The sequence below is a fragment of the Terrapene carolina genome, unplaced genomic scaffold, assembly GCF_002925995.2.
Source record: "Terrapene carolina triunguis isolate 2854851 unplaced genomic scaffold, T_m_triunguis-2.0 Scaffold193, whole genome shotgun sequence".
NCBI classification, from domain to species: domain Eukaryota; kingdom Metazoa; phylum Chordata; order Testudines; family Emydidae; genus Terrapene; species Terrapene triunguis.
Window position 1 is genome coordinate 531,151 of NW_020664544.1, and position 26,263 is coordinate 557,413.

General features: G+C 39.2%; 1 protein-coding gene across 2 annotated transcripts in view; it reads left to right on the forward strand.

Annotated features, from left to right (window-relative positions):
• BRCA1 (BRCA1 DNA repair associated) overlaps positions 1–26,263 on the forward strand; it is a 52,219-nt gene that overhangs the window by 13,114 nt on the left and 12,842 nt on the right. For both annotated transcript variants that reach the window (XM_029912243.1, XM_024224339.3), the window contains 13 exons: positions 1,473–1,612; positions 2,650–2,755; positions 3,743–3,788; positions 7,005–7,150; positions 8,514–11,975; positions 13,179–13,264; positions 15,402–15,576; positions 17,151–17,283; positions 20,334–20,533; positions 21,066–21,391; positions 23,302–23,389; positions 24,945–25,022; positions 25,326–25,366. In XM_029912243.1, coding sequence (XP_029768103.1) covers positions 1,473–1,612; positions 2,650–2,755; positions 3,743–3,788; positions 7,005–7,150; positions 8,514–11,975; positions 13,179–13,264; positions 15,402–15,576; positions 17,151–17,283; positions 20,334–20,533; positions 21,066–21,391; positions 23,302–23,389; positions 24,945–25,022; positions 25,326–25,366 — 5,027 coding nt within the window. The remainder of the gene's footprint in view (positions 1–1,472; positions 1,613–2,649; positions 2,756–3,742; positions 3,789–7,004; positions 7,151–8,513; positions 11,976–13,178; positions 13,265–15,401; positions 15,577–17,150; positions 17,284–20,333; positions 20,534–21,065; positions 21,392–23,301; positions 23,390–24,944; positions 25,023–25,325; positions 25,367–26,263) is intronic.

Here is a 26,263-nt window from a genome sequence, read left to right on the forward strand (position 1 = left end):
CTGCCCAGGAACCTGCTGATGAGGCTTGAAAAACACCTGCAGGAGGTGTATGAGGAGTTCTCCCCGGAGGATGTCGCCTCGATCCCCGGTTACATTGACCAGTTCTTGGCTTAGGTGCCCTTGGAGGGACAAATGACTGCAGGGTTTTGGGCACTATAATCATGAAGCGGACATTGTGAGATTTTTTTAAAATGGTTCGGACTATATATTGAGGCGCCCAAAGACGGAGTAATCATGATACACTTTGCACTGATTCCCCTTTTGTTTGACTTTCCTGTTTACATGTTTTTAAGCACTTTACCCACTGTTAATATTTTCAATCTTCCTGTTTTGTTGCAAATAAATGTTTACATGTTTTAAAGCACTTTAGCTACTGTTAATATTTTAAATATGCCAGTTATGTTGTAAATAAATGTTTGGATATTTAAAACACTTACTGCTTGATCCTTCCCCTGAATCTGTGTCTGGGGTAACGGCTGGGGAGGGTTGGTAGGGGATCTCTGTCAGGGTGATGAAGAGCTCCTGGCTGTCGGGCAAATCAGCGTTGTAAGCGCTGTCTACTGCCTCGTCCTCCTCATCTCCTTCCTCCTCTTCCCCGTCCGCTGAGGAACCGGCCGCGGACAATATCCCATCCTCAGAGTCCACGGTCAGGGGTGGGGTAGTGGTGGCGGCCGCACCTAGGATGGAATGCAGTGCCTCGTAGAAACGGGATGTGTGAGGCTGGGATCCGGAGCGTCCGTTTGCCTCTTTGGTCTTCTGGTAGCCTTGTCTCAGCTCCTTGATTTTCACGCGGCACTGCGTTGCATCCCGGCTGTAGCCTCTCTCTGCCATGGCTTTAGAGATCTTCTCATAGATCTTTGCATTCCGTCTTTTGGAGCGCAGCTCGGAAAGCACGGACTCATCTCCCCACACAGCGATGAGATCCAAGACTTCCCGATCCGTCCATGCTGGGGCCCTCTTTCTATTGGATTGCACGGCCATCTCTGCTGGAGAGCTCTGCATCGTTGCCACTGCTGCCACTGCTGCTGAGCTCGCCACGGTGTCCAAACAGAAACTGCGCTTCAAACTGCCCAGACAGGAAAAGGAATTCAAATTTTCCCGGGGTGTGGCTGGTCAGAGCATCCGAGCTCGGACTGCTGTCCAGAGCGTCAACAGAGTGGTGCACTGTGGGATAGCTCCCGGAGCTATTACCGTCGATTTCCATCCACACCTAGCCTAATTCGATATGGCCATTTCGAATTTAGCGCTACTCCTCTCGTTGTGGAGGATTACAGAAATCGATTTAAGGAGGGCTCTATGTCGAACTAAATGGCTTCGTGGTGTGGACGGGTGCAGGGTTAATTCGATATAACGGCGCTAAATTCGACATAAAAGCCTAGTGTAGACCAGGCCTTAGTGTCCAGTTCGTGGTTATTTAACGGTATGGTGGAAGAAAGTTTGTTTCCTAATATTTTTCTTCTATCGTTTCTCAGTTTTAAACAGTCAGGATTTTTCTAAAAAACCTCTAGAAACCAATTCTGCTGAGCTCCTGTGGAAGGAAGGTTCCATTATCCAAAGTAAGGGCTACAGAAACAGACAAAAAAGAATTCAAGAACAAGAAAATCCTACCTTGGTAATTTTTCTCTTCTATTTATTTTTAATCTCTTTTGCATCTGGAATATCATCTGATGGCTAGTGATTTAGGAATGCAACTCTGAATTAATTTAAATGAGTCAAAATCCTTATATTGTGTTAGTTTTTAAATGACTATTTGACTGAAATAACTCTCCTTAAAGATGTTGCTTGAATAAAAGGGCTTCATTACTTTTTATTATGCAAGGTTGTAATATATTAATTATTGCTGAAATTACTGCTATGAGGTTTTTTTCTACTAATGTATAAAGGCGAATCCTAACTGAATAACTATTAAAAGGACATTGCAGACTTTAAAAAAAAAAAAATTATAAAAGAAAATTACTTGACATTGTAATAGCCTGTAATAACCTTGAAAAATAAAAACTTTTCAAATGTTGCCTTTCCACTTGCTTCAGTGTATCTCCTGTGAGAGCTCACAGTAGCATGAGTTCCTGTTGGATGTTTTTTCTACTCCTGTGCAACTGGTAATGTTGGGGGAAGAACTGATTTTTGCAGCAGAGCTTTAAAAAAAAAAGTTGTTTAGTTTGCAGTCTACCTTAACACTGGCCACTGTTTAATTTTTTGGTAGTAAAGTGGTGAATTTGAAGAAAATATTCTTGGCTATTTATAATCAAAAAGATATTTCCCAAATGGGTGGTAATTTTTTTTGAGCCTAAGCTCGTTCCCAGGACCCATTAGGACACTTGTCTGAGCTGTCAGATATTGAATATAATCCTATGCTAAATGTGGCCGAACTGTAACAGAAATGCTTTGAAATGTTAAATGACTAAAAATTACATTTCTGGTTTTACACCAGAAGAATGTCTATTAATTGCAGAATACCTCTCAAATAAATCAGTTAAAGCCACTCTCACGAACTGCACATGTTTAAGTTCTGTACAGTCTCCAGATACAAACATTCACCCTTATGCTCCATAACACATCTGACCGTCCTACAGATTATATAATTCAGCCTGACGGGCTTACTTTTGTTTTTTTGCAGTAACCACTTCCTCTGTACTCTTTTATTGGCAGGAAGCTAATGCTGGTGCCCAGGTTGCAGACAACATGGTCAGGAGGAGCTCCCTCAGAAACAAAAGGCAGAAATGTGAATCTGGTAAAGCAGTGTACATCGAATTTGGTAAGAACCCCTATGTGCAAATGTACCAATCTAAAGCGTAATAATGCTTGTATAGCACCTTCTGCCTGTGCATCGCAAAGTGTTTTACAAGCAGTTCTCTCTGTTTCATACACAAGAACAAGGGGACATTTTAATTGTATTGGGTGGGAAATTCAAAACTGATTAAATACTTTTTTCAAACAATGTGTAATTAAAATATGAAACTCACTACCACAGGCAGTCTGTGAGGCCAAGGACTTAACAAGATTCAAAAAGGATTGGATAGTTATATGTATATCAAGAATATCCAGACTTGTTAAAAATAATGATGGTAATTAAACCTTGTGCTTCAAGGCTTAGGCCAATCTCTAACTGCTAGAGATCAGGATGAGACCTAATGTTCGGGGCAGACTATCCCACATCTGCCTACTGTGGGGGTTTTGACACCTTCCTCTAAAGCAGCTGGCGCTGTCCACTGTCAGAAACAAGATACTGGACTAGGTGGACTTCAGGTCTGATTCCATATGACAGTTCCTGTGTTCCTAATTAATTTAGACTTGCACCATCCTTGGGAGTGCGGAATTCTCCACTTTTAAAAAGGAGATAAACTGAGCCATAGAAGCCTGAGCTGGGATTAGAATATAGCCAGAGCTCCCGACTTCCAGTCTCATGCTTTAGACACTAGCCAGTGCCTTCTGTATTGGGTAAAAAATTAGAAACTCAAATCAGAACTTTTCTTTCACTAGCTGGCTCTGTATAAAAAGCTTTAGTACATTGTTTTGTGCTGGGGGCAACAATGTATCTGCACAGAGAAATTACATCCAGCATAAATCGCTGGCATGATCAAGATAGCGTTCACATAGTACAAGCTGAAAGAACTTAACTGTGAAAAACACCAAGGTATAAGTGCTTATGTGAATACAGCACATTGAAACAATGACAAATCCTGGTTTGCTTTTTGAATCTTTTCAGCCAGAGTGCTAACAGCTGACTTGTTTTTTTTTTCAGGATCTGATTCTTCTGAAGATCTTTTTAAAAAAGCAGGTGGTGGTGGGTAAGTAAAAGAGAACAATACTTGGAATGTGGTTGGTATTTTCTAGTTTAGCTCATTTAACTCCTCCCTGTTGGGTCTTAGAGAATCAGATGTGCTGCAGTGCTGTCAAGAGGGACCTACAGCATTTAGCGGCGCTAGGCACCTTTGATGGACTTTTCCAAATAGATGACAATGCTGTGGTAAACATTATTCACAAAATGTGTCTGAAGACATGTTTACAGTTAAATCCAGTTTCTAGCCACATTCTGCACTCCCTTGACAGCTAACATTAGTGTCCCAGGATTCACATCCATAAGTCACTATGGAAAATATTACGCTTTTCACCAGTTGAACCTTCATACATTTCCAGATACCATGGTTTTTCCACACTTTCAAAAGGGAAGCCATTCCTAGTCTTCCAATTTCTTCAGAGTAGCCTCCTTGGTTGGATGTATATGATCCCAGATAATTAAATTCATCTACTGCCTCTACAGCTTGACCATTAATCGTCATGTCCGCTTGTATCATGTTATTGATCATGGCAACATACATGCATTTCATTTTTGCCACATTCAGGAATAGTCCATATTCCTGATTACATGTTTTTACAGGCTTCATTATTCATTGCATTGTGTCCGTGGTTGCAGCAAAAAGTGTCATATCATCAGCATATCTGAGGTCAGTTAAGAAGTGTCCACCAATGGAACCTCCGCTCCTTCCACTTTTTCAAAACTTTCTAGAGCTTGAATTGTAATAAATTTTGTGAACACGTGGAAAAGACTTGAGGGAAAAATGCACCCTGGTCTCACACCCTGCTCAATGGAAAACCAATCGCTGCTTTTTACACCGTGGCCTGTTGTTAACAAGAGAAGAGACTTGCAATAAGTTTAATTAGATGCTTTGGAGTCTCTGTGTCTGCCTGTATCCTCCAGTGATGGTTGTGTCAGATGGCATCACGTGATCAATGGGTGTTTATACTCCTTGGGTTTTTCAGTGATACGGATATTTGCAAATTTGATCCCCTGTGTCTCATTCCTCTCTGAAATCACATAGTTGTGCTGGTAGTTCTGCTCCTATCGTACTTCATGGTATCCTGAATTATGTAGAGAAGCACTTTGCTCATGTGCGATATCAGGGAGATGGTACAATAGTTACTGCATTCTGTTATATCCCTGTTCTTTGGCAAGGGCAGAAAGATTCCCTTTGTCCAGTTGTCCAGCCAGTTTTTAGTCATCCATACATCATTGCAGATTTTCCACATGAGGTCAATATTGTGGACACCAATTGCATTTAGCAATTCTGCTGGTATGTTATCCACCCACAGTGCTTTCCTAGGCTTAATTTTCATAATATAACACCCCGCTTCCTCTCAGGATTTATGGCTTCAGCTCTGTATTCTCTTCTCTGCTGTCATGTATAGTGGTTCTGATGAAGCATATACATTGGCACGGTAATCGATCCCCTTGCATTTGATATCATCATCTTCAGTAAGAACTCTGTCATCGTAATCTTTTATTATGGTTGGTTGTGGGGAAAACTTTTTAGTAAGGAGACTGACCACTGGGAGAATAGCTTTTGTAATATTACTGTCTTTATAATTCTCAAGTTCCTTGCATTTTGCCCTATTGTGTTTTATTCTTGTCATAAGAACATAAGAATGACCATACTGGGTCAGACCAATGGTTCATCTAGCCCAGTGTCCTATCTTCCGACAGTGACCAATGACGGATATTTCAAGGAGAACAAAAAGAACAGGGCAATTATCGAGTGCTATAACTCCTGTCCTCCAGTCGCAGCATCTGGCAGTCTCCTCTAGTCTGCCTTTGAATCCATCTGCTCAATTCCTTGTATTTTCTCCTGCATTCTTCAGTCTCCACGCCTCTCTTTCACTCTGCATTGTGTTTTTGCCAGCTCAAACACCTTAACTGTAGTGCCATCTGATGCTGGCTTTTCAGAATGTGTGGTTTGGGGGCTTTGAGCATGATAGTTTTTCATTTTATCCCAGAGTTTATTCAAGTTGTTCTCCTCTTTCACCTGTGACAACGACTCAGATGCATTCTTTACAGAAATCTTGTAGTTTTCGTTGATTTTGGACAGGTCCAGATGTAGTGGACCTGCCAAACATGTTATCCTAAGTTTTAATTTGATGTTTGAGGCAAACAGTTGATGGTCTGACTCACAATCTGCAGTAAGGAAAATCTTCGTCCATTGGATGCTTGATCTCCAATGTCCTTGTATCATTACATAGGTGATTTGGATCTTTGTCACACTGTCAGGTGACCTCCATGTCTATAAATGTCTAGGATGTTGGGTGAAGATGATGACTGTAGTGACTAGATGATTAAACAGCAGAATGCAACTAAACACCTTCCTCTCTCATTGTTTCCCATTACTTCTTTGAGAGCTTACAGCTCCAACTTTCTCATTCAGGTCTCCAGTTACAAGGGTGATGTCTTTACTTGGTGTTTCAATGGGTGTCTTTTCAAACCGTTCATATAACTCATCAGCTGCATTGTCATCAGCTGCTGTCGTAGGAACATAAACCTATATGATCAACGTTAACTGGCTTATCTCAAAGGCAAATTCTGATTATTCTGTTGCTGACTAGATTATGTCCAAATACACGCTTGGATGTCTCCTTGGATAAGATAAATGTAACCACTTTTTCTCTCACTTTCACAGAGCCTGCATAGTACATGGCATACCCATCCATCATCGTGAAATGGCCCCTGCTATTCCATTGCAGCTCTGAGATTTCACATATTTCTATCTTACATCTTTTCAATTCTTTGGTCACAATGGCAAGCTTCCCTTCGTGCACAGTCCTCATGTTCTAGGTTTCTATTCTGATGATTCATTTATGAAGGTTCAGATCATTCTTTTCCATGGTGCAAACATCAGGTACTGTATTTTCCAAAGGATTTGGTACAGCATCATCATAACCACAACAGTTCGTTCTCGTTCTCTCTCTATCTCTATCTATATGAGATAGTGAAAAATCAGGTGCAAGGGGGAAAAAGACTTGAGAAACAGTTACCCACACTCTGAGGGGAGCTGGGTTGGATGAGAATGAATCCTGCAATATGATGTCTTCAGAGGAGCAGAAATAATAATTATTATTATCTGGTAAATAATCTTTGTTTGCTATTGGGTATAAAATAGTATTTTCTGATTATGTCAAAGCATTATTGCACTTGTGACTACATGGATTTTCTTTTTCACAATCCTTCCGAACAGAATGGGAGACAAAGGATTTCAGACTCCACCTCAAAAAGGAGAGTGTGAGGAAGAACTAAAGTATGCTGAGAAGGAAAGTGAAAGTCCATACAACATGTGGCCTATCAAGTCAGAAGCAGGAGAAATACTCTCGTCAGATATCTTAGGTATGTGTGATATTTTTGTGCCAGATAGTACATATGGACAGGAAGGAAGTTTGAAATTAGAGTGTTAATTTTGGCTTCCTGTAAATTAAAACTTTAATTTCCATGTTTAGGTAATGTGTACTCTCAGTACTGTACTGAATTTGTTTTTGTTGATGACTTTGGCTAGAGTGTGTGTAGTTATGAGGCTAGCTGTTTACAGATTAGACACACAAAAATGTTAGGCATTTGGTTGTCTGTATCAGACTTATTAGCAGATATTTAACTGTCTGTGTGCATGGAAACAGAAAAATGAACTTGTTTAAAGTGAAAACAAAATCTTCTCTGCATGGGTTCCTATATCACCCTCATCACAGTAGTATCTGAGTACCTTCCGATAGTGCATTAAGCATCATGGTGAATATATGTCACATGGGTTCAGTGTTTCTCCCATCCTCTCCCCATATGGAGAATAGTGTGTGCAGTGAACTATATTGGTAGGGTTTTGTTTTTGTTTTTAAATTAAAGACGACAAGTTGAAAAAGTGCGTCTTGCACTTGGAGTGGAAAGTGGTGAGGTTTGTGATGGTCCTTAGTTCCTGTGGGAGTTCATTCCACAGTCTCAGAGAAGCCTCTGCCTCCTGCACAGATGAGCATTACCCTTATGGGAAAAGTTCCATTTTACCAGGGCAGCAGAGTAGTCGACCAGAATCCTCCTCCTGGAGCTTTAGTCATGTTTTAGGTGTCCTGTGCTCAGGCCAAACAGCACCTTGAAGATAAGGACAGAGACCTTGAACTTGATTCAATCCAGAGAAATTTCAGGAGCTGCAGGGGTTAGTGAGGCTCTTTCATGCCTGTATAATCAAACTACTCACAAGCGGTTCTGCCTTTCTTTTGCTGGTGAACTTTCTGTTAGTTCCAGGTATTCAAACAAAGACTGCTTTTGTAACTTACTCATACTGGTTGTCATAATTATATTTCTAAAAATGTTTTGAAGGATTGGCAATTGAAAGACTCATTGTAGTCTAAATGGAATAACGTACCCACCTAAAAATGCAGAAAAATGAATGACTTGGTGTTAATTAGCCTTTGAAGATTAGGGAATAGGACAGTGTAGAGGGAGTAACAAAAACTCTGAAATTAAGTATCCTGAAAAAATGAGAGATGAGCTAGGTCTGGAATAATTAAACAAAAGATATCTAGTGAGTATGATAGTTGTACCTGAGTGTGCATGTAGGTAGGTTTTTTTTAAGCTATAACTAGTTTTTATGAATAAAATTAAAATTCAGTGTATTTGCAAACAAAATATTAGCAGTTAAGCACTTCATTATTCCTGTGTATGCAAACCCTGAGGTGCTTAACAGCTTTTAAGTCTTATGTATTTTCAGGTGAATGTGGTGTCTCAGAGGAAGACAGCAAAGGCACTGGGAACGGCATCGAAGACTTAGAGGCTGCTCAAGTGAATGTGGCTGAGGGTCATTTAAAGGAGAGCCAGGGCATTTCTGCTTCAAACTCACAGGCAGAGCAGTGTGACAGAACAGCCAACTCCAGCTCTTTACTGAATGAGGACACAAGTTTATTCCACAGTGCAGAAGAAATGGATGTTGGGGAAACTCCATTCAGTAGTAAAAACAAAGAGTCTGGCTTAGCACACAGCTCAGAAAACCAATTAGATAAAAGCAAAAAGACAGGTAATGGTGTCCAGCATACAGAAGCTGTAGAAACATGTCAACCTGAGAGTAACTCCCTGCATGAAAGGGAACCTGCTTCGGAGAGTCTGTTGCAGCTCAAGACTCTTCACGGCAATCCTTTGAGTCAAGTTTCTGGGAAAAGACTGAAGAGAAGCATTCAAAAAGTCAACGAGTGGTTTTCTAAAAGCAATGAGATGCTCTCTTCTAGTTCCTCCCAGGATGCTCCTGCTGGGGCAGCTGACACAGAAGATGGAGATTCATATTTATCAGATAGAGAGTCCTGTATTTCAGAGAAGACTGACCTGATGGTAAACTGCACAGAAGTTGTGGTGGGATGTGAAAATGATAGGAGTTTGTCAAAATCAATTGTGCATAACATTGAAGATAAAATATTTGGGAAAACTTACAAAAGAGAGAGGAAGTCAAACCCCCTAGTCCACACGAGAGAGATGCCACGGAGTCCAAAAGTGGAAGATGTTACTACTGATGTGAAACCCTCAAATAATTCCGGAACAAGTAAATTAAAACGGAAAAGAAAGACTGCCTCTGATCTGCAACCTGTGGACTTCATCAAGAAGAGAGACGAAAAGGATCTAAAGAAGCACTCTGAGGGTGTTAATCAGTGCCTTGTTAGTAGAAATACTGAAAGGAAAAAAGGTGGTGAAGGTTCCACTGTTGTTAATGGGAGTCCCATGGGTGTGAAAAATGGGGACAATATACCAGCAGAACTTCCCCTCCAAGAGGGGAAATCCATATTGAAAAATGATACTGAGAAAGTAACTTGCAACAGCACTGATAGAGAGCCAGCACAGAATACCTGTGACCGAAAGAGTACTAAAAAAATGAGAAGCTCACAAACAAAAAGAAGCAGACATTCAAGTAGGCCCGTGTGTGCTCTGCAGCTGGTAGTGGATAGAAACTCAAGTTGCCCTGATCAGACTGAGCTGCAGATTGATAGTTACCCAAGCAGTGAAGAGCCAAGAAAAGTTGATTCAGAAAAGAAACGAGTCAGACGCAGCAGGAGGCTTCAGTTACTGACTGAAAAAATGACAAAAGAAACCAGGAGAAGAGGTGAGCCAAATGAGGGAGCAAGAAAGCATGCCAGTGAAAGCAAAGATTCCTCCTCTGGATTACAGAGGAATGTATTGGTCCATGTCCCTGAATGCAAAGGCCCTGATGAGCAGCAGGATGTACTGAACCATACCATACGTCTGTCAGACACTGATCTGAAGGGCAATGACTTGCAAGCAGATAAAACACGCCCTAATCCTGAAAATTGTTCTGACGGTATGCAAACTGGAAAGGGCCTCTTGTATGTCGAAATATCAGTGGAGGATTTAAATGCTTGTTCTGTTGTGCCTGATACAGATTCTCAAGTTAGCGAAAATCAAGGCAGCCATTCACTCTTGCAGCCTCATTCCACAAATGTGGATCAAGCTGCCTGCCCAGTGCAGAATTTGTCTGAGAATAATCAGTGTGCTGCCATCGAGCCTAAAAAGAAAGAGTTGTGTGCGTGTTCACCCAAGACCAATAGACATTGCACAGAAAATGACTTGGAAAGGTTCAGAAACCCAAAGTCACATGAAGCTAAAATCATTTCAGAGTTGAACACAGAAACTGAAGACAGTGAACTAGATACACAGTACCTCCGAAATATGTTCAGACATTCAAAAAGACTGTCATTTACCCTTCATCCTAGTCCAGTGAAGGAATCAGTGACAGAAAGCACTGCTTCTGAAACTCTAAGGAAATCAGGTGCTAGCTGTGTAGAATATAGGCATAACAATAGAGACTTAAAAAATGAACCTCCATATGTTAAAAAAACAGTGGGCCTGGATGAGGTTTGCGAGAGAGAAGAGCCTAAAACGTGTGAATCTGCTAAAGGTATTTCTGGGCATAGTCCAGGAACTCACTTTTCCAGGGACACCGACTATGGACATGTTAGTGACGATGGCAAGACTATTTCACAAATTCCAGATCAAGTGCAGTTATTCTCCCCACCAAGAGCAGCCACAGCCAAGATTAAGAGTAGGGGCAGACTGCAAAAACGAAGACAACCAAAGGAAAAGAGAATTTCACCTGAAACGGTGATAGAAAGTCAATTAAGTCAGAACCTAAACAAAAGTAATGGAAGCCTAGGTGACCGGAGTAATAGAGAAGAGCGAATTTTCCAAATAACTGATTTAAGCACAATTAATGAAACAGGAAGCAATCAAGGAGTAAAAGCTGAAGAAGCTGAAAACAAAGGGCCGGTATTAAATTTACAGCCCAAACCAGTGCTGGTATATCCTGAAGTTTGTCAGCAAAGCCCTGCTGAATTTAGCTGCAAAGTAATTGAAAAGAACAGTTATGAAGGGGAATGTAAACAAGTAAAGAGTGATGAAGAACAAGTATCCCAAATTGCCAGCGTAGGTGTGCCTGAGTGCTTAATTTCAGAGGAGACTCTGGAACAATCCACTGAAGATACTAGTGGTTTTCCATTGCTGTCTGAGACCCCTGATGGCTTATTATGCTCTGCTGGTGACGTTAAAGAGAACATAAGCATTTGTGAAATTGATAGGAAAGAAATTTCTGCTGTATTTGTTAAAAAAGGTCAGAATGCCTCGTTAAGAGAACTGGACAGTGGCAGCAGTAGTTCTAAGTCTAGGTCTCAAAACTTTGTTCGGGAACCCAGAAGACCGGCCGGGAAATTGCAGTCCTCCGAGGAGGATTCTAGTGAAGATGAAGAACTACCATGCTTTCAGGCATTAATATTTGGCAAATCAGCAAGCACACCATTGCAGCCTACAGAACAGATCATGTCTACGGTAGGGTCTTCATCCCCGGCAGAGATTCTAGCATTGCTGAACAGTAGCAGTGGCAATAATAAAGCTGTACAGAAAACGCCTGGAGTCCTCTCGAGAGATGCATGTGTTTCTCCAAGCCAAGAGTCAGAATGCTCAGTTAACTTATTTTCTTCCCAGTCCAACATGTCAGAAGATTCAACCAATAGACCACAAGAGTTGAAGAAGCCCATAACATTTGCTCCTTGTTCCAAAGAAATGAGCAGTTTCAATGGAAGCAGAGAAGCTAGTCCAGATGGTAATGAAGAGCTGACAGGAAGAAAAGCTGATTTGGAAGATGGACGCCAACGAGACCAGAATGTGCAACCAAATTTAGGTACAAAGGAAGATATCCTTGCTCCAATTTATTATTTGTATTACTGAATACTTAGGAGTCCCATTGTGTCAGGTCCTGTACAAACACAACAAAAAGACGGTCCCTGCGCCAAAAGCTTACTATCTAAGTAACGTGCAATCAAATCAGAAGTATAAATAAATTATTTACTTTTTTTGTTCATTTTTGTTTCCTTTAAGTTAAATTCTCATACTAATTCTTAGCGCAAAGAGGAAATTACTAAAATAGAGCCTGGAATTAATTTGGCCCCAGCACCTGTTGACTAAAGGGTTGAATTTCATATAAGAATTGGATTCCTGGATCTGCTGACAAAACTTCACTGTTAGTTCTGAGGTGGTTTTCCCAGGAAAAATATCCATTGAAATGGAAATTGATATCTTTTTGTTGTTCAGCTCTACATTACTTACTACTCTGAGAGAAGTTTTAAATTCAAAGGATAATTATTTTTTTCTAAAGATGCTTGCATGAGCTAGTCTTAGGATACAGACCTAAGGTAAAATTTTCAAAAGCTCTTAAGTTCCATTGATATTAAGTGAGACTCAGGATGGGCATAACTAGGACTCCTACGTGCTACAGTAATAGAAATAAATAAATATTTTTCAGAAGTGCCCAAGGGACTTAAGAACACCAGTCCCATTGGAAGAGACTTGTGCTCTTGTTACTTTGATGCTTTAGTACAGGGGTCGGCAATCTTTCAGAAGTGGTGTGCCGAGTCTTCATTTATTCACTCTAATTTAAGGTTTCACGTGCCAGTAATACATTTTTAGAAGGTCTCTTTCTATAAGTCTATAATTAATATATAACTAAACTATTGTTGTATGTAAAGTAAAGAAGGTTTTTAAAATGTTTAAGAAGCTTCATTTAAATTAAATTTAAAATGCAGAGCCCCCCAGACGGGTGGCCAGGACCCGGGCAGTGTGAGTGCCACTAAAAATCAGCTCGCGTGCTGCCTTTGGCACACGTGCCATAGGTTGCCTACCCCTGCTTTAGAAGATCACTCCCTTAGGAATCTAAGTCACTTCTGAATATGGGACTTTTGCTCCTAAGTAATCTAGGTGCTTTTGAAAACATCACCCTTAATCTCTTCATTGTGAACATACAATGATGGACCCTGTGGTGAGTGAGAGACGTTGTTGTTGTTAACAGTACTTTTTTATATATGAATCATAGCTTCTGTTTTTCAAGGTGAAGCATCCGGATATGACAGTGAAGCCAGTCACCCAGGAGATTCTTCTGGGCTGTCCTCCCAGGGTGAGATCCTTACCACACAGGTAGGCAAGTTCATGCACTGAGCTCTCTAACTGCTTAATGCACTTTCCAGGTATGGTTGGATAGTATAAAATCTAGGAACTAGACAGTCATGTGGAAATTATGGAGCTACCATCACTGGAAGCCACAGGTCTACAGAAAAGGTGCTGTTAGTTTCAGGTACTAAACTATCCAGAATTGCAGAGCTGCTTTAATGCTGATATTTGACAGATTTTTGCCTTATGCATTAGCAACACATTCTACTACAGGTTATTCACCATATAGCATTAAGATTTTGATGCTTAATTGTGGGTTGTCTGTAACTTCCTTTCTGCATTCGATTAGTGCTGGCAACTTGTGCTTCCTACACCAAAGGTTTGCATTGGTAGGAATTGATATTGGATTTATGGTAAAAAGACTTTTAAAATTATAACCCTGGTTAACTGTATTATTATCTGAGTCCAGTTGTCTGTGGGGAAAGAGGTACTGGATTGCTATGGTGATTAATTAGAAGCACAAAGTCTTTGCCTTCTTGGTCACTGATTCCAGATGAGACCACGTTGAAAGGGTGGCCTTGGTCATATATACTGGGTGGTTGACCTCAGTCCAGTTTCTAGTGGACAGGTCTCCCCACAGAACTCCCCCTTGGCCTCCTGTCACACCCTGTTGGCTGTCTCAGCAGAGAATCCAAGGAAGAATAAACTTCACCTTTCTGTTGTGTGGGTGGTCCTTCCATGTTCAAACCAGTGTGTGCTGCACTATTGCAAGGCATGGTTCGTACTGGCGTAGCACAACTATGCTGTGGGTTTGTAGTGGTGCTACTTCATTGGTGACTGAGGCTTGGTCTACACTATAGAGTTAGATCGACACAAGGCAGTTTTCATCGACCTAACTATGTAAGTGTCTGCACTAAAATTTCGCTCCCGCGATGTAACTACACAGCGACGCCGACTTAATAACTCCACCTCTATGGAGGCATCGAGTTGATGTAATTAGGTCAATGCAGTGTTGGTGTAGACACTGCTTTTCTTTCATCAACTGTTACTGGCTTTCAGAAGCCGTCCCACAGTGCCCCACACTGACAGTACGATCGATACACGTTCTCCTGGTGAGGATGTGCACCGCCGACACAAGGAGCCAAGAGCAGACACGCACAAGCAATGTAACTACTGCAGTGGCTGTATGCCAAAGTAAGTTATGTCGACTTAATTTTGTAGTGTAGACATGCCCTGAAAAGCCCAGTGTAGACAAGCCCTAAGAGCTTTGGGCTGGAGTTACTCTTATTCTCATTTCTAGCTTGGTCAGTGATGCAGTAACCAGAAAGTTCCACGTGGTGGCAGTGGTGGAACTGGCAATGTAATAGCCACTGTTGTTATAGAAACCACCTCGGTCAAGCTTGCAAAACTGTTTGTTTATAAAAGCATCCTTTGAAGCCATGTATTCTGTGTGGTGTGAGAAGGTAAATGGAATATTTTTAGTAGAGGGCACAGCAGTTTTCAAGGATCAGAGACAGCATTAAGAAGGGAAGGGATGCAATTTTTTCCTATTTGAAAACAGCTGTTGGGTTTCTGAGTCATAGTGGAGAGTGAACATAAATTTTAATTAGAGGCTCTGTACTACCACTTTCTAAATAAAGTGGCCTATTAACCCTTCATGTACTAGGCTCAGTATGCTTGGAATTCATGTAATAGGGACCTTTCCCACTGCTGAATAAATAGCATGTGCCATTTAGGACCAATTCAATGAGCATGCAAGGGCCACTTTGTTAGACATGTTGTCTTAGGGCATTCAACAGGTTCAGATGACTGGAAGGAAAAAGTAGTAATCTATTATTTGAATTGTGTAAATCATTCTGTAGAAGCCAACGCCTGTATTTGCTGCTCACTGCGAGGCTGTGATAACTTGGAGTCTATTTCAAAATGTTTTGCAATTGCAAAGTGAATGTATTTTTTTTTCTTCTGCCATGACATGGTTTGTTTTTACAATAAAAACTCACTGTAATTTCCCAAGCACTCAGGATGTAAATGAATTAGATTCAGTATTTTGGATCGGAGTTGTTCTGCTGTGGTTCCATTCACAAGTATTAGAATAGAAATTATTTTTTACTGTTTAGCAACTGAGCTGACTCCTGGTAGCACAATGTAGTTTCTTCTATTGCAGCAGAAGGATGCCATGCAAAACAACTTAAAAAAACTTCAACAGGAAATGGCTGTGCTTGAGGCTGTGCTGGAAGAGCATGGAAGCCAGGGCTCTGAATTCCCATCCCCACCCTGTGAACTGCCTCATACCAGAGTGGAAGGGAGACTCACAGTGGGACAGATGAGACCAGCTAGAGGTAACAGAACATCAATGAAAATTATTTTTAACCTTTATTCCAAACAACTCACTGAGAATCTCATGATTATTTTTTCCCCCAGAAGCTGAGGTGTTGGGTTGAGCTGGCTTAATCTTAATATAGTTTTGCTTAAACTCAATTATTCAGTGAAATGCACAGGACAAAGTAGTGGCTTTTTTGTATTTATATGGTTTACACGGTAAAATTCATAGGTTACAAAACACATACTTCTCTGTTCCTGACTCTCATAAAATTATTCTTGCTTAAGATATTTTCAAAAAGAAATTAGGTAGGCCTCATGGCTTAGCAATACCGATCCATGCTGCTTGTTTTGTGGGCATTCATTCCAGTCTGACTGTCTTCTGTCCCTTGGATGGATGGGGGCTGTGAAAGCTGCTAAATCCCCAACAGGTTTCCACCTTCTGTCACTGAAGGACTGTCCTTTGGCAAAACAGAATGGAGTTGATTTCAGTATCTGTTGGCTGTAGGAGGTGATGCAGGACAGGTCCAGACTGCTGACAGGTAGAGAGACTGAAAAGTGTGTTGACACTGGTGGGCCTAATTTGATAAGAGAGATACATTATTCCTGATGGAGCTAACTTTTGAATGAGTGTTTGTGTGACATTTCTAGATCCAGTAAGCCAAACTCATAAGATAACTATAAATACTGTGTTTGAGGATTAAGTCGGGAAATCAATAATTAGTTTCCTTCTGGCTAGAAAGTGACTTAAAACAATTTAATTAACACAAACCTTGTTTACATTGTCATGCTAGAATATGGATTTCAAGCTTTCTCATAAAAGCTTAAAACTGATTACAATTATTGATGGTTTGTTAAAAATTACAAGCATCTCCCAGCCATTAAGTATTTGCCTTTCTAAAACACTTACTGGTGAACAGAGATACGTTCATGTATTTCTGAGGCTTTATAAATAAAAAGTGTATAAAACAGCGGAATTTTGCCTTAATGTTTCTACTTTTCCCTATTATTTCATCATTAGTTCCACCTAATGCATTAGTTGACACCTTGTTTTTGTAAATGATTGAATATACGAAGTTTGCTATGTTCCAAATGGGGTAGTATTTTATACACATTTTGATTTGGGGACATTTGGATTTTATAGTCTGTAAGATGTAACTTTCTTTTGCAGGGGTCAGAAATTAATATGGCTCCATTTTTTTCATGGTTAATGCTGCATTATAATTCTGCAGAATACTGAAAATTACGTAAAAACTAATCTCATTTCACCATTATTGACAGTAAAATGTGCCACTGGCACTATAGTTCACTCAAACCATGTATCGTTCGTATGTATCTGTCTGTCCTTAGCCTAGAAAATTGTTCTTTTTCAGTCATTCTCCTGGTGATAACAGTTGCATATACCTGTTGTTTTACTTGATATTTTCCATTTATTTTTTTATCTGGAATTCTTTCTCTTTTTTAAAAACAAATCTGATTTGTCTAAAGGTTGCTGCTTTGGAGAAATAATTGAATTCTTACCTTAAGAACAAGGTTGAAAACACTAGGTTTTTATTTCTCTTGGATTTTTGTAAATATTGTTTTTCTTTTGAAGGAACAGCATTAATTTCAGAAGTAAATCTTGAAAATCACAAAATCAGCAGTTCAAAGGGACTTTCATCTGATGGGTTCCATGTAATGCCAAGTGATCATTCCAACATAAACAATAAAGAGCTAGAAGAAGAAGGGTAAATGTTTTTTGTTTGTCATTTATGGTCTTCTATGAACAATTAGCCCCTTGAAGAAGAAGAAGAGCTGCATTTTGTTAGTATTTCCTTGATTGGTGATTCCATCTCTAGCCAAAATAATCTGCATTTTTTTATTTATATAGATTTCATGTAGCTTGTTCTGTCATCTCTGTTTAATGACAGACATGCAAACGATTTCAGTGATGCAGGATTAACCCTTTTGCACGCATGCATACAGGAAACCGGAGTTTAGAGCAGACTTGTTTTTCCATCATTTGGGATAGAGAAGTAGGGGCTGTTCTTGTGTTGGCTGTGTAGAGATCAGTGGGACCTGGAAGTTTCTTTTCAAGGCCCTCCAGTCTATCAGTTCAAGCAATAGAGATAAAATCCTGTCCCCATTTAAGTCAATAATTGACTTCAATTGAGATGAGATTTAACTAGAGATGGACTATTCCACAGAAGAGTGATTAGTTTACAAATGATCCATATTGTATTGTGCCCTGAAGTTATTTATGGCCAGTGCCTTTGGTTAGTAGAAAAGGAAGAAGTTGGCTTGCATTTTTAAAATGAAGACAAGCAAACACTGCACAAATAATTGAAGGGTGTAAACGTCAAGGAAGAAGAATAGTTCAGGTTGATCTGAGGAAACTTAATTACAAGTAACAGAACCAAATTGAGCAAAGGGGAAAACTTCAGGCTAAATATCATGGAAACTTGCCCCAGCAGCTAGATTTGCTAGACTGGAATAACAAAGCCCCATCAACTGGATCCTTTAAATTTGGACTGTACAAAATACTAGAAAACAAACTGTAGAGAGCAAGTCTTCATTGGGCTTTGGAGATGGTTAGTAGGTCTTTTCCAGCACTAATTTCTATGCTGTGTGTCCAAAATTAAAATGTTAAAACTAAAATTGCTAGCAGATATTCTGTCTATAATAAGATGTAAGCATAGGGAAGACAAACCTCAAGATAGTTTGAAATATTTATTTATTCAATCACCCTTGTTTAATTACTGTTCGGTGGTTGATTGTGTATTTCCTAAATGTAAGCAAACATTGAATGTGTCAGTCAAAGACAGCTGGGAGATTAAATAGGAGCTTGAGGTATTGGTTGGAGGAGGTAGAGGAGGAAAGATAAATTGGGCTGTCAAGTGATTAAAAACATTAATCGTGATTAATCACGCAATTAAAAAGATTAATCATGCTATTAAACAATAACAGAATACCATTTATTTAAATATTTTTGGATGTTTTCTACATTTTCAAATATATTGATTTCAATTACATCACAGAATACAAAGTGTACAGTGCTTACTTTATATTTGTAATAAATAAATATTTGCACTGTAAAAAGCAAAAAAAAATAGTATTTTTCAGTTCACTTAACACAAGTACTGTAGTGCAATCTCTTTAGCATGAAAGTTGAACTTAGAAATATAGAATTATGTACAAAATAAAGGCATTCAAAAATACAACAATGTAAAACTTTAGAGCCTATAAGTCCACTCAGTCCTACTTCAACCAATCACTCAGACAAACAAGTTTGGTTACAATTTGCAGAAGATAATGCTGCCCGCTTCTTGTTTACAATGTCACCTGAAAGTGAGAATAGGTGTTCACATGGCACTGTTGTAGCCAGCGTTGCAAGATATTTACGTACCAGATGTGCTAAAGATTCATATGTCCTTTCATGCTTCAACCACCATTCCAGAGGACATGCGTCCATGCTGATGACCGGTTCTGCTTGATAACAATCCAAAGCAGTGTGGACTGATGCATGTTCATTTTCATCAGCTGAGTCAGATGCCACGAGCAGAAGGTTTATTTTCTTTTTTGGTGGTTCGGGTTCTGTAGTTTATGCATCTGAGTGTTGCTCTTTTAAGACTTCTGAAAGCATTCTCCACACTTCCTCCCTCTCAGATTTTGGATGGCACTTCAGATTCTTAAACCTTGGGTCGAGTGCTGTAGCTATTTTTAGAAATCTCACATTGGTACCCTCTTTGCATTTTGTCAAATCTGCAGTGAAAGTGTTCTTAAAACAAACATGTGCTGGGTCATCATCCGAGACTGCTATAACATGAAATATGGTAAAATGCGGGTAAATCAGAACAGGAGACATACACTTCTCCCCCAAGGAGTTCAGTCACAAATTTAATTAATGCATCAGGTGACATTGTAAATAAGAAGCAGGCAGCAGTGTCTCCTGTAAATGTAAACAAACTTGTTTGTCTGAGCGATTGGCTGAAGTATGACTGAGTGGACTTATAGGCTCTAAAGTTTTACATTGTTTTGTTTTCGAGTGCAGTTATGTAACAACAACAAAATCTACATTTCTAAGTTACACTTTCACGATAGAGATTGCACTACAGTACTTGTATGAGGAAAATTGAAAAATACTATTTATTTTGTTTATCATTTTTACAGTTCAAATATTTGTAATAAAAATGATATAAAGTGAGCACTATACACTTCATATTCTGTGTTGTAATAGAAATCAATATATTTGAAAATGTAGAAAAATATCCCAAAATATTTAATAAATTTCAATTGGTATTCTATTGTTTAACAGTGCGATTAATCGTGATTAATTTTTTTAATCACAATCAATTTTTTTGAGTTAATCTTGTGAGTTAACTGCAATTAATCGACAGCCCTAATAAATTGGTCCTGTGAAATCAGCAAAGATTTCTGTTCTTTTTAAGGGAGACCCAGGTTCTAGCAAAGTTTCAGGAACGTAGATGCATGGAGGAGAGACCAAAATTAAGTTTGTTTCACAAGGCTGGATAGTGTGGTGAAACACAGCTGGTATGTTGTTATGCAGCAAGCTATTAGCATTTATCTTTTGGGGTTAGTTTGAGAAAATTTACATGACAATTTGACATGTCGACATACAGTTTTTAAAATATGTTAATCAATTTAAATTCAACAGTACTGCTTTTGTGCCTTCATACCAGTTCTGTTGCTAATCATTCCCCAACACGTAATTCCACTGTTGCGATCCAATGTCTCTGATAGCTAAGGAGATGATAAATTGTTCATAATTTCTTTTTAGTTCGAGGTCGCCTGCTTTACAGCTTTCCCATCCTAAATCCCATCTATTAAAAAAAGAAGCTCTGGAGCAAGGCGACTGGTGCCCGAGCCTTTGGAAAGCCAGAACTCGCTCCCAGGAGGGAACATTTCAGCGGGTTGGTGTGGCAGTGCTGTTGGAAGAAGAGGCAATGAAACAATGTAATCCGTATAGAATTGAACCAGGTAACACAGGACTGATCAAACCCAACACATGCATTTTGGCTTCTACTTGTACCCCAGTCACTGGTCTGGTTTATATATCCATAATGAGAGAAATCGTAAAGAACATGTGTTTTAATTAACTATATAGTGTTTTCTTGTGAATCAAGAGACTTTTAATCTATTGAAACATTGATAATTCTTTGTGAGATCCCATGCTATCAAAAGGTGCAGTTTGGGAGGGGGTAGTACTCTGATACAATAATGAATTTTAATGTTTTAGTCCCAAATTCATAGTATTCTCAGGAAATGCTAATTGTATCCTCAAAGGTTTCACAGGTGTTTGAGCACCTTAGCTTTAGATCAGGAAAAATTATGATTCCTGGTGATTTTAAATAATGAATGAGGTAAAGGTAAAATAGTGAATAACTAAGCAGAGAAAATGACTGTAGCCTATAAATTTAAAAGATGGAGCAACATCCTCCAACATGACTGCAATGAGAAACTGTAATTAAAGACCAGGACTGTTTCAGTGACTGATTCCTCTTTCCTTCAGAAAATGCAGCTGAGCAGGAATTTGGAACAAAGATAAACAGTGCAGCTGTTCCGTGTGAGAATGTGAGGAGGACTCCAAACAGCTCTCCCTTGAAATTTTCTGAAAGACTTACCCACTGTCAAACTGCAGAATCAACTAATAGTGTAGCCGTATCGTGGAATGTTGTTAATGGGAAGAGTACTCAGAGATGTAAGCAGGAGAGAAGGGCATTTTCCTCTGCATCTGCTCTGCACGCTGGAGTTGTAAAAGAAAATGCCAAAAGCCCAGTTGTGACCTGTGGAAGACAAATGTCAATTGTGGCATCAGGTCTGAACCAGAGTGAGCTTGTAAGTGTATTTCACTATCTTTGTCAATCCCCTGTTAATATACATGTACCATGATGCCTGTGATCCTAAATAAAATTTTAACCTCTCCCTAAAGAGATCCTATATGCAACAAAACTTAATTTGACATGAATTATCCATTAATAATACCAGAGTATTTGAAATTAGATACTGCCTTGTTTGCTAGTAATGATAAATATGGGGGTTTGTATGTAATGATGCAATTAAATAGGGTTCAGCGCTTCTAAATGGATTGGAAAGCCATCCACACAAGCAGGCAAAAAGAAGGCTCATTGTTCCAGAGCAAGGGAAACTCTCACCTCAAAGAAAATAATTTATTTATTTTTTTATACATTCGAGTAGACTCCTTGCAAGTTTTAGAGGCTCATATTGTGGTATATACTTAAAACCAACTTACATAGAGCAGTGCTTCTCCAACTGTGGTGTAAGCAATTGGACTGACTTTCTGAACCAGTCGTCACTAGCATAAAATCATATCTCAGTTGTCTGTGCAACCTCTGCCCAAAATTGGTGATGTTATGACTTGGCATGCTATGCCTACAGTATCTCCCTCCTGAGTTGAAATGTCTTGGAGGGTGTATTCACAAGAGACGCAATAAGCTGCAGCCTCCTCCTGATTTGCACTCGATACTCAAAGGTCTGATGGCCAAAGCTTTCCTTGCAGTCACACAAAGTGCTTGCAACTAGTGTATCTGAGGCAAACCACTTGCTTAAAAATTTTCAGGATATTTAGTCCGTTATCATGCAGCTGCTACCCAGACATTGGATCTGTTGTATCGGTAATTGCAGAGAATCCAGTTTGGTCTAATAAAGCAAAGGGTTTATTAGCTGCACTGGCAACAGCTAGCTTTTAAGCTGTGGATTACATCACTAATGGCTAAGTATATCCTAGCTTTAACTAGCGAGGGAGAAACTTTCGGTGCTATTTGGATTTGTTGAAATGTGCTAAACTTATTATAAAAGCTGCTGACTACTATTTTATGCATGAATAATTCTGAAACTTTCATTAAGTTGATCTTTTCGGCGGTTGCTGCTTTAATTAAACTCTGCTCCGTTGTGAGGATTTCAGCAATTAATTCTAAATTGCTAATGATCCTGGTAGAGGGCAGTGGTATGGGGACATCACTGCCTTTTCAGCCTGGCTTTCCCCGAGTCATGTAGACTACTGGATGAAGCAGCATGAGAGAAATAACTTAAATTACAATATTTGTATAATATAAAAATACTAATTTTGGTGACCTTCGTTGATAAATAGTGGCTTCTAATAAAGAAAGTTATTTACCAACCAATAGTTACCAGTTATGATGCTGGAGGAGTAACAGATCTGAGTATATGGCTATTAATTTTATTTAGTTAATAGGTAACTGGAAAACTCTAGATTTCTACAACAATGAATGTGCTGGTTAAAACCCTTCTCTGTAAGTCGGTTGAAACGGATGGTTATATCACTGAGCTTTCACGTCATCTGGACTTTTAATGTTTTGTTGCCATCAGAAGTTGAATATTGGCTTAATGCCTCAGATAACTGCAGCACGTGTTTCCATTTCACTTAGTTCATAAATTACTGATTGATCTGAATTATAGTATAGTAGGGTATTGCTTTACTTGAGTTTATGTAAGCCAATCAAATAATTTCTGTTATTAAAAGCAAAATGAACATCATTTTTGAAGTAATGGTTGTATCTGTGTGCCTGTTGGCATAGAATTTCTCCATTTGTTTCAAAGTACCTCTCCACTGTATGTTGTATTTACAACTTCCATTGACATATATTTAATTTCTCAGACATATTAGAAAGCTAATCTTGTAATGTGGAAACTCTTATTCAAAGCCAGAGATGTCTAATGTTCCAATTAAATCAATTCTTTCTAATTCAATATTTATTTGTTTTCAGTTACTGGTGCAGAAGTTTGCCAGGAAAACCCAGAGCACTTTATCTCATCAAATTACTGAAGGAACAACCCATGTCATAATGAAAACAGGTGTGTTGGAAGCTCTGTGAACAAACCAGATATTTAATGCCACATAAAACACTTAACTCCAGGCTAAACAAAGAGCACATTGACGGTCATTCAGCATGATGCTCTGAAGGTGTTTGATTAGGATGTGGGATTTAGAGTTCACTGCTTTTTTATTCTGTATCAGAGTTTGTGTGATCCCAAGTCTAAACTAAAACTTGACCCATCTGTCTTTTATTCCATTTCATGGAGTCCAGATGAGAAGTTTCTATTTTGGCTGCTTGTTTATATGGTATCATTGACGTGGTTACAACTAGAATTTGAAATTGATATATCATTATGATGAGCAATTGATGTCATGTCACGCCTGTAAATTTAAGAAGGTGTTAGCAGCACTTTGACTTTAGATAATTCACAACCAACCAAAGGGAGAGCAAGACATTTCCTTCTTACAGCATCCTTTGTTTTTAAAAAGCTCACTTAAATTCTTTCTCAAAAATCCAAATAGTCTGATGTAATCAAAAACAGACCAAAACTGAATTTTATTTGGCTTTCTAATAGTAGCTGAGAAAACCAATGGAGGCCATACTTCCATTGGAACAAAGTAACAGTGTTGCAAGATCACATTAACTTCAGAAAGTAAAAGATGTCACTTATGGCACTTAAATTGCTTTTTGTTCTTTAGTAGAGCTCACTCATCTCTCTTAAAGACTTGAATAAACTTTATATAAACTTTAGTACCAGAACAGCTTCAGATTTTACAAATGCAAATCAAACTCTTAACTGATTAGCATAAGATTGATTGATTGGTTTTCAAGAAGGCATCAAACCTCTCCGTTCACATTTGTTACTCAAAATTTAAGATGACTTGGCATAGGTTAGTTTTAAGCCCCTTACTAAATCTATTTTATCAGCAGATGTTAAACAAAAAACTTGAAAAATTAAACTGTAAAGTATTTTATGAGCTACTGCTGTTAGTTGATCTGCTGTGTTACAGGATTTAGTTATTTATAATATTAAAATAACCTACTCTGTCCTCAGTTTGCTTCATAGGAACATTTCAAAATTCTTCAAGATCCAGAAGTGACTCTTCTTACCAGCTTAAAAAAATGATGTAGAAAGGGAAAAAAGTCTTTATCATTTTTAATCCATTAGATCCTCAACATACTCTTTTTGCCCTCTCCTTATGAAAGCTGGTGAGGAAGCCACAAGGGGAAAATGGGGAGGGTTTGAATATTTCACTTGCATACAAATTCAGAGTCTTGTATTTTGCCTTTCCAACATCTCTGAGCTCAATTCAATAGGAAACCTGGGCTGGAGGGAGAGGCGTACAGTCAGAGACTCTCCACTGACTACCATACTAGATCCCTCCCTTTGAGCAGACCCAGGAGGGGGCAGCGTTAGGACATTGGTACTTTGAACCCCCTTGAAAGTGCGTTCGTCAACCGTGTCATTGGGTAGTATATGTGTTTTTCTGGCGGCGTATCACTTTAAATATGAATCAACTTTCAAAGTTGCTTTACGTTATTTAGATGGCAAAACTGAGAGAGATCCCAGTATATTTCTACTTAATCTGCAGATATGGAGCTAGTGTGTGAGCGGACACTGAAGTACTTTCTGGGCATTGCAGGAAGAAAATGGGTAGTTAGCTATGAATGTAAGTATAATACTCTTTGGAGCAGCTATGTGTCCCGTCATCCCCGGTTTCCTAACACCACCTACTTTATATTTCATATTTAACATATTTTAGCATCTGGTATTTTTCAGAGTACCATCTGAATATTTAGACATTTAACGATAACACTCAGCTTCTTTTTTTTTAAGTATCCATTGCTTCATTCAAATAACTGTAAGTGATTTCTCCCAAAGAAATACTTTCTCTTCATAATTAGACTGAGACTGTTGGTGCTGATCCTGCCTGATTTAATGTGATCTGTTCTTCTCTGCTCTTTTTGTTTAGGGATTGTTCAGTCTTTTAAGGAAGGAAGGATACTTGATGAGGTGGGTCTGATGTCTTAAGAGTGAAATGCAAAATACGTCCATTGCACTAGCATCCAGACACTATGGCGATGAGCATATTAATCATGTCTGAGACAGAAACAGGAATTAAATATTTGAAACTGAAAATTAGTTGGGGGTGTTTGGGACAGAGGAGAATTTGGCATAGGACCAGAGTGAGGCTTCTAGGCCTTACCAAGAAATGTCACTCAAACCCACAGTTCTGCAGAATGCAGGTATTCCATGCTGCTGAACAAAGAGCCTCCCCTCTGATATTTTCTTGACCTTTTGTCTAGCAACGGTTCCAAAGATAAAATATGACTGTTGATGTTGGCAAATGCAGGGTGGAGGTAATTACCTGCTATGTGTATGAAAGAATAATGTTGGAACACAACCACGTCCAAGCTCTTGCACTTAATTAAGTGATCTATAGCCAACTACTGAAAACTTCCCATTGCAGCATCTTCTAACTTTGTAGTGCAGATAGCTATCTGAGACTAGAGCATGGATTAGGTGGTATCTGCCTCTCTATGTATAGTGCTCAGATTTTCTGCCTCAGGCACAGATTTTTGCAGAACCTTGCATAAGGAACATAAGAGTGGCTGTAATGGGTCAGACCAAAAGTCCATCTAGCCCAGTATCCTGTCTTCTGACAGTGGCCAGTGCCAGATGCTTCAGAGGGAATGAACAGGACAAGGTAATTTCAAGTGATCCATCCCATCTTCTGGCAGTTGGAAGTTTAGTGACACCTGGAGCATTGGGCTGCATCACTGACCATCTTGGCTAATAGCTATTGATGGACCTATCCTCCAGGAATTTACCTAATTGTGTTTTAAACCCAGTTATACCTTTTGGCCTTCACAAAATCCCATTGCTGTGAGTTCCATAGGTTGACTGCGT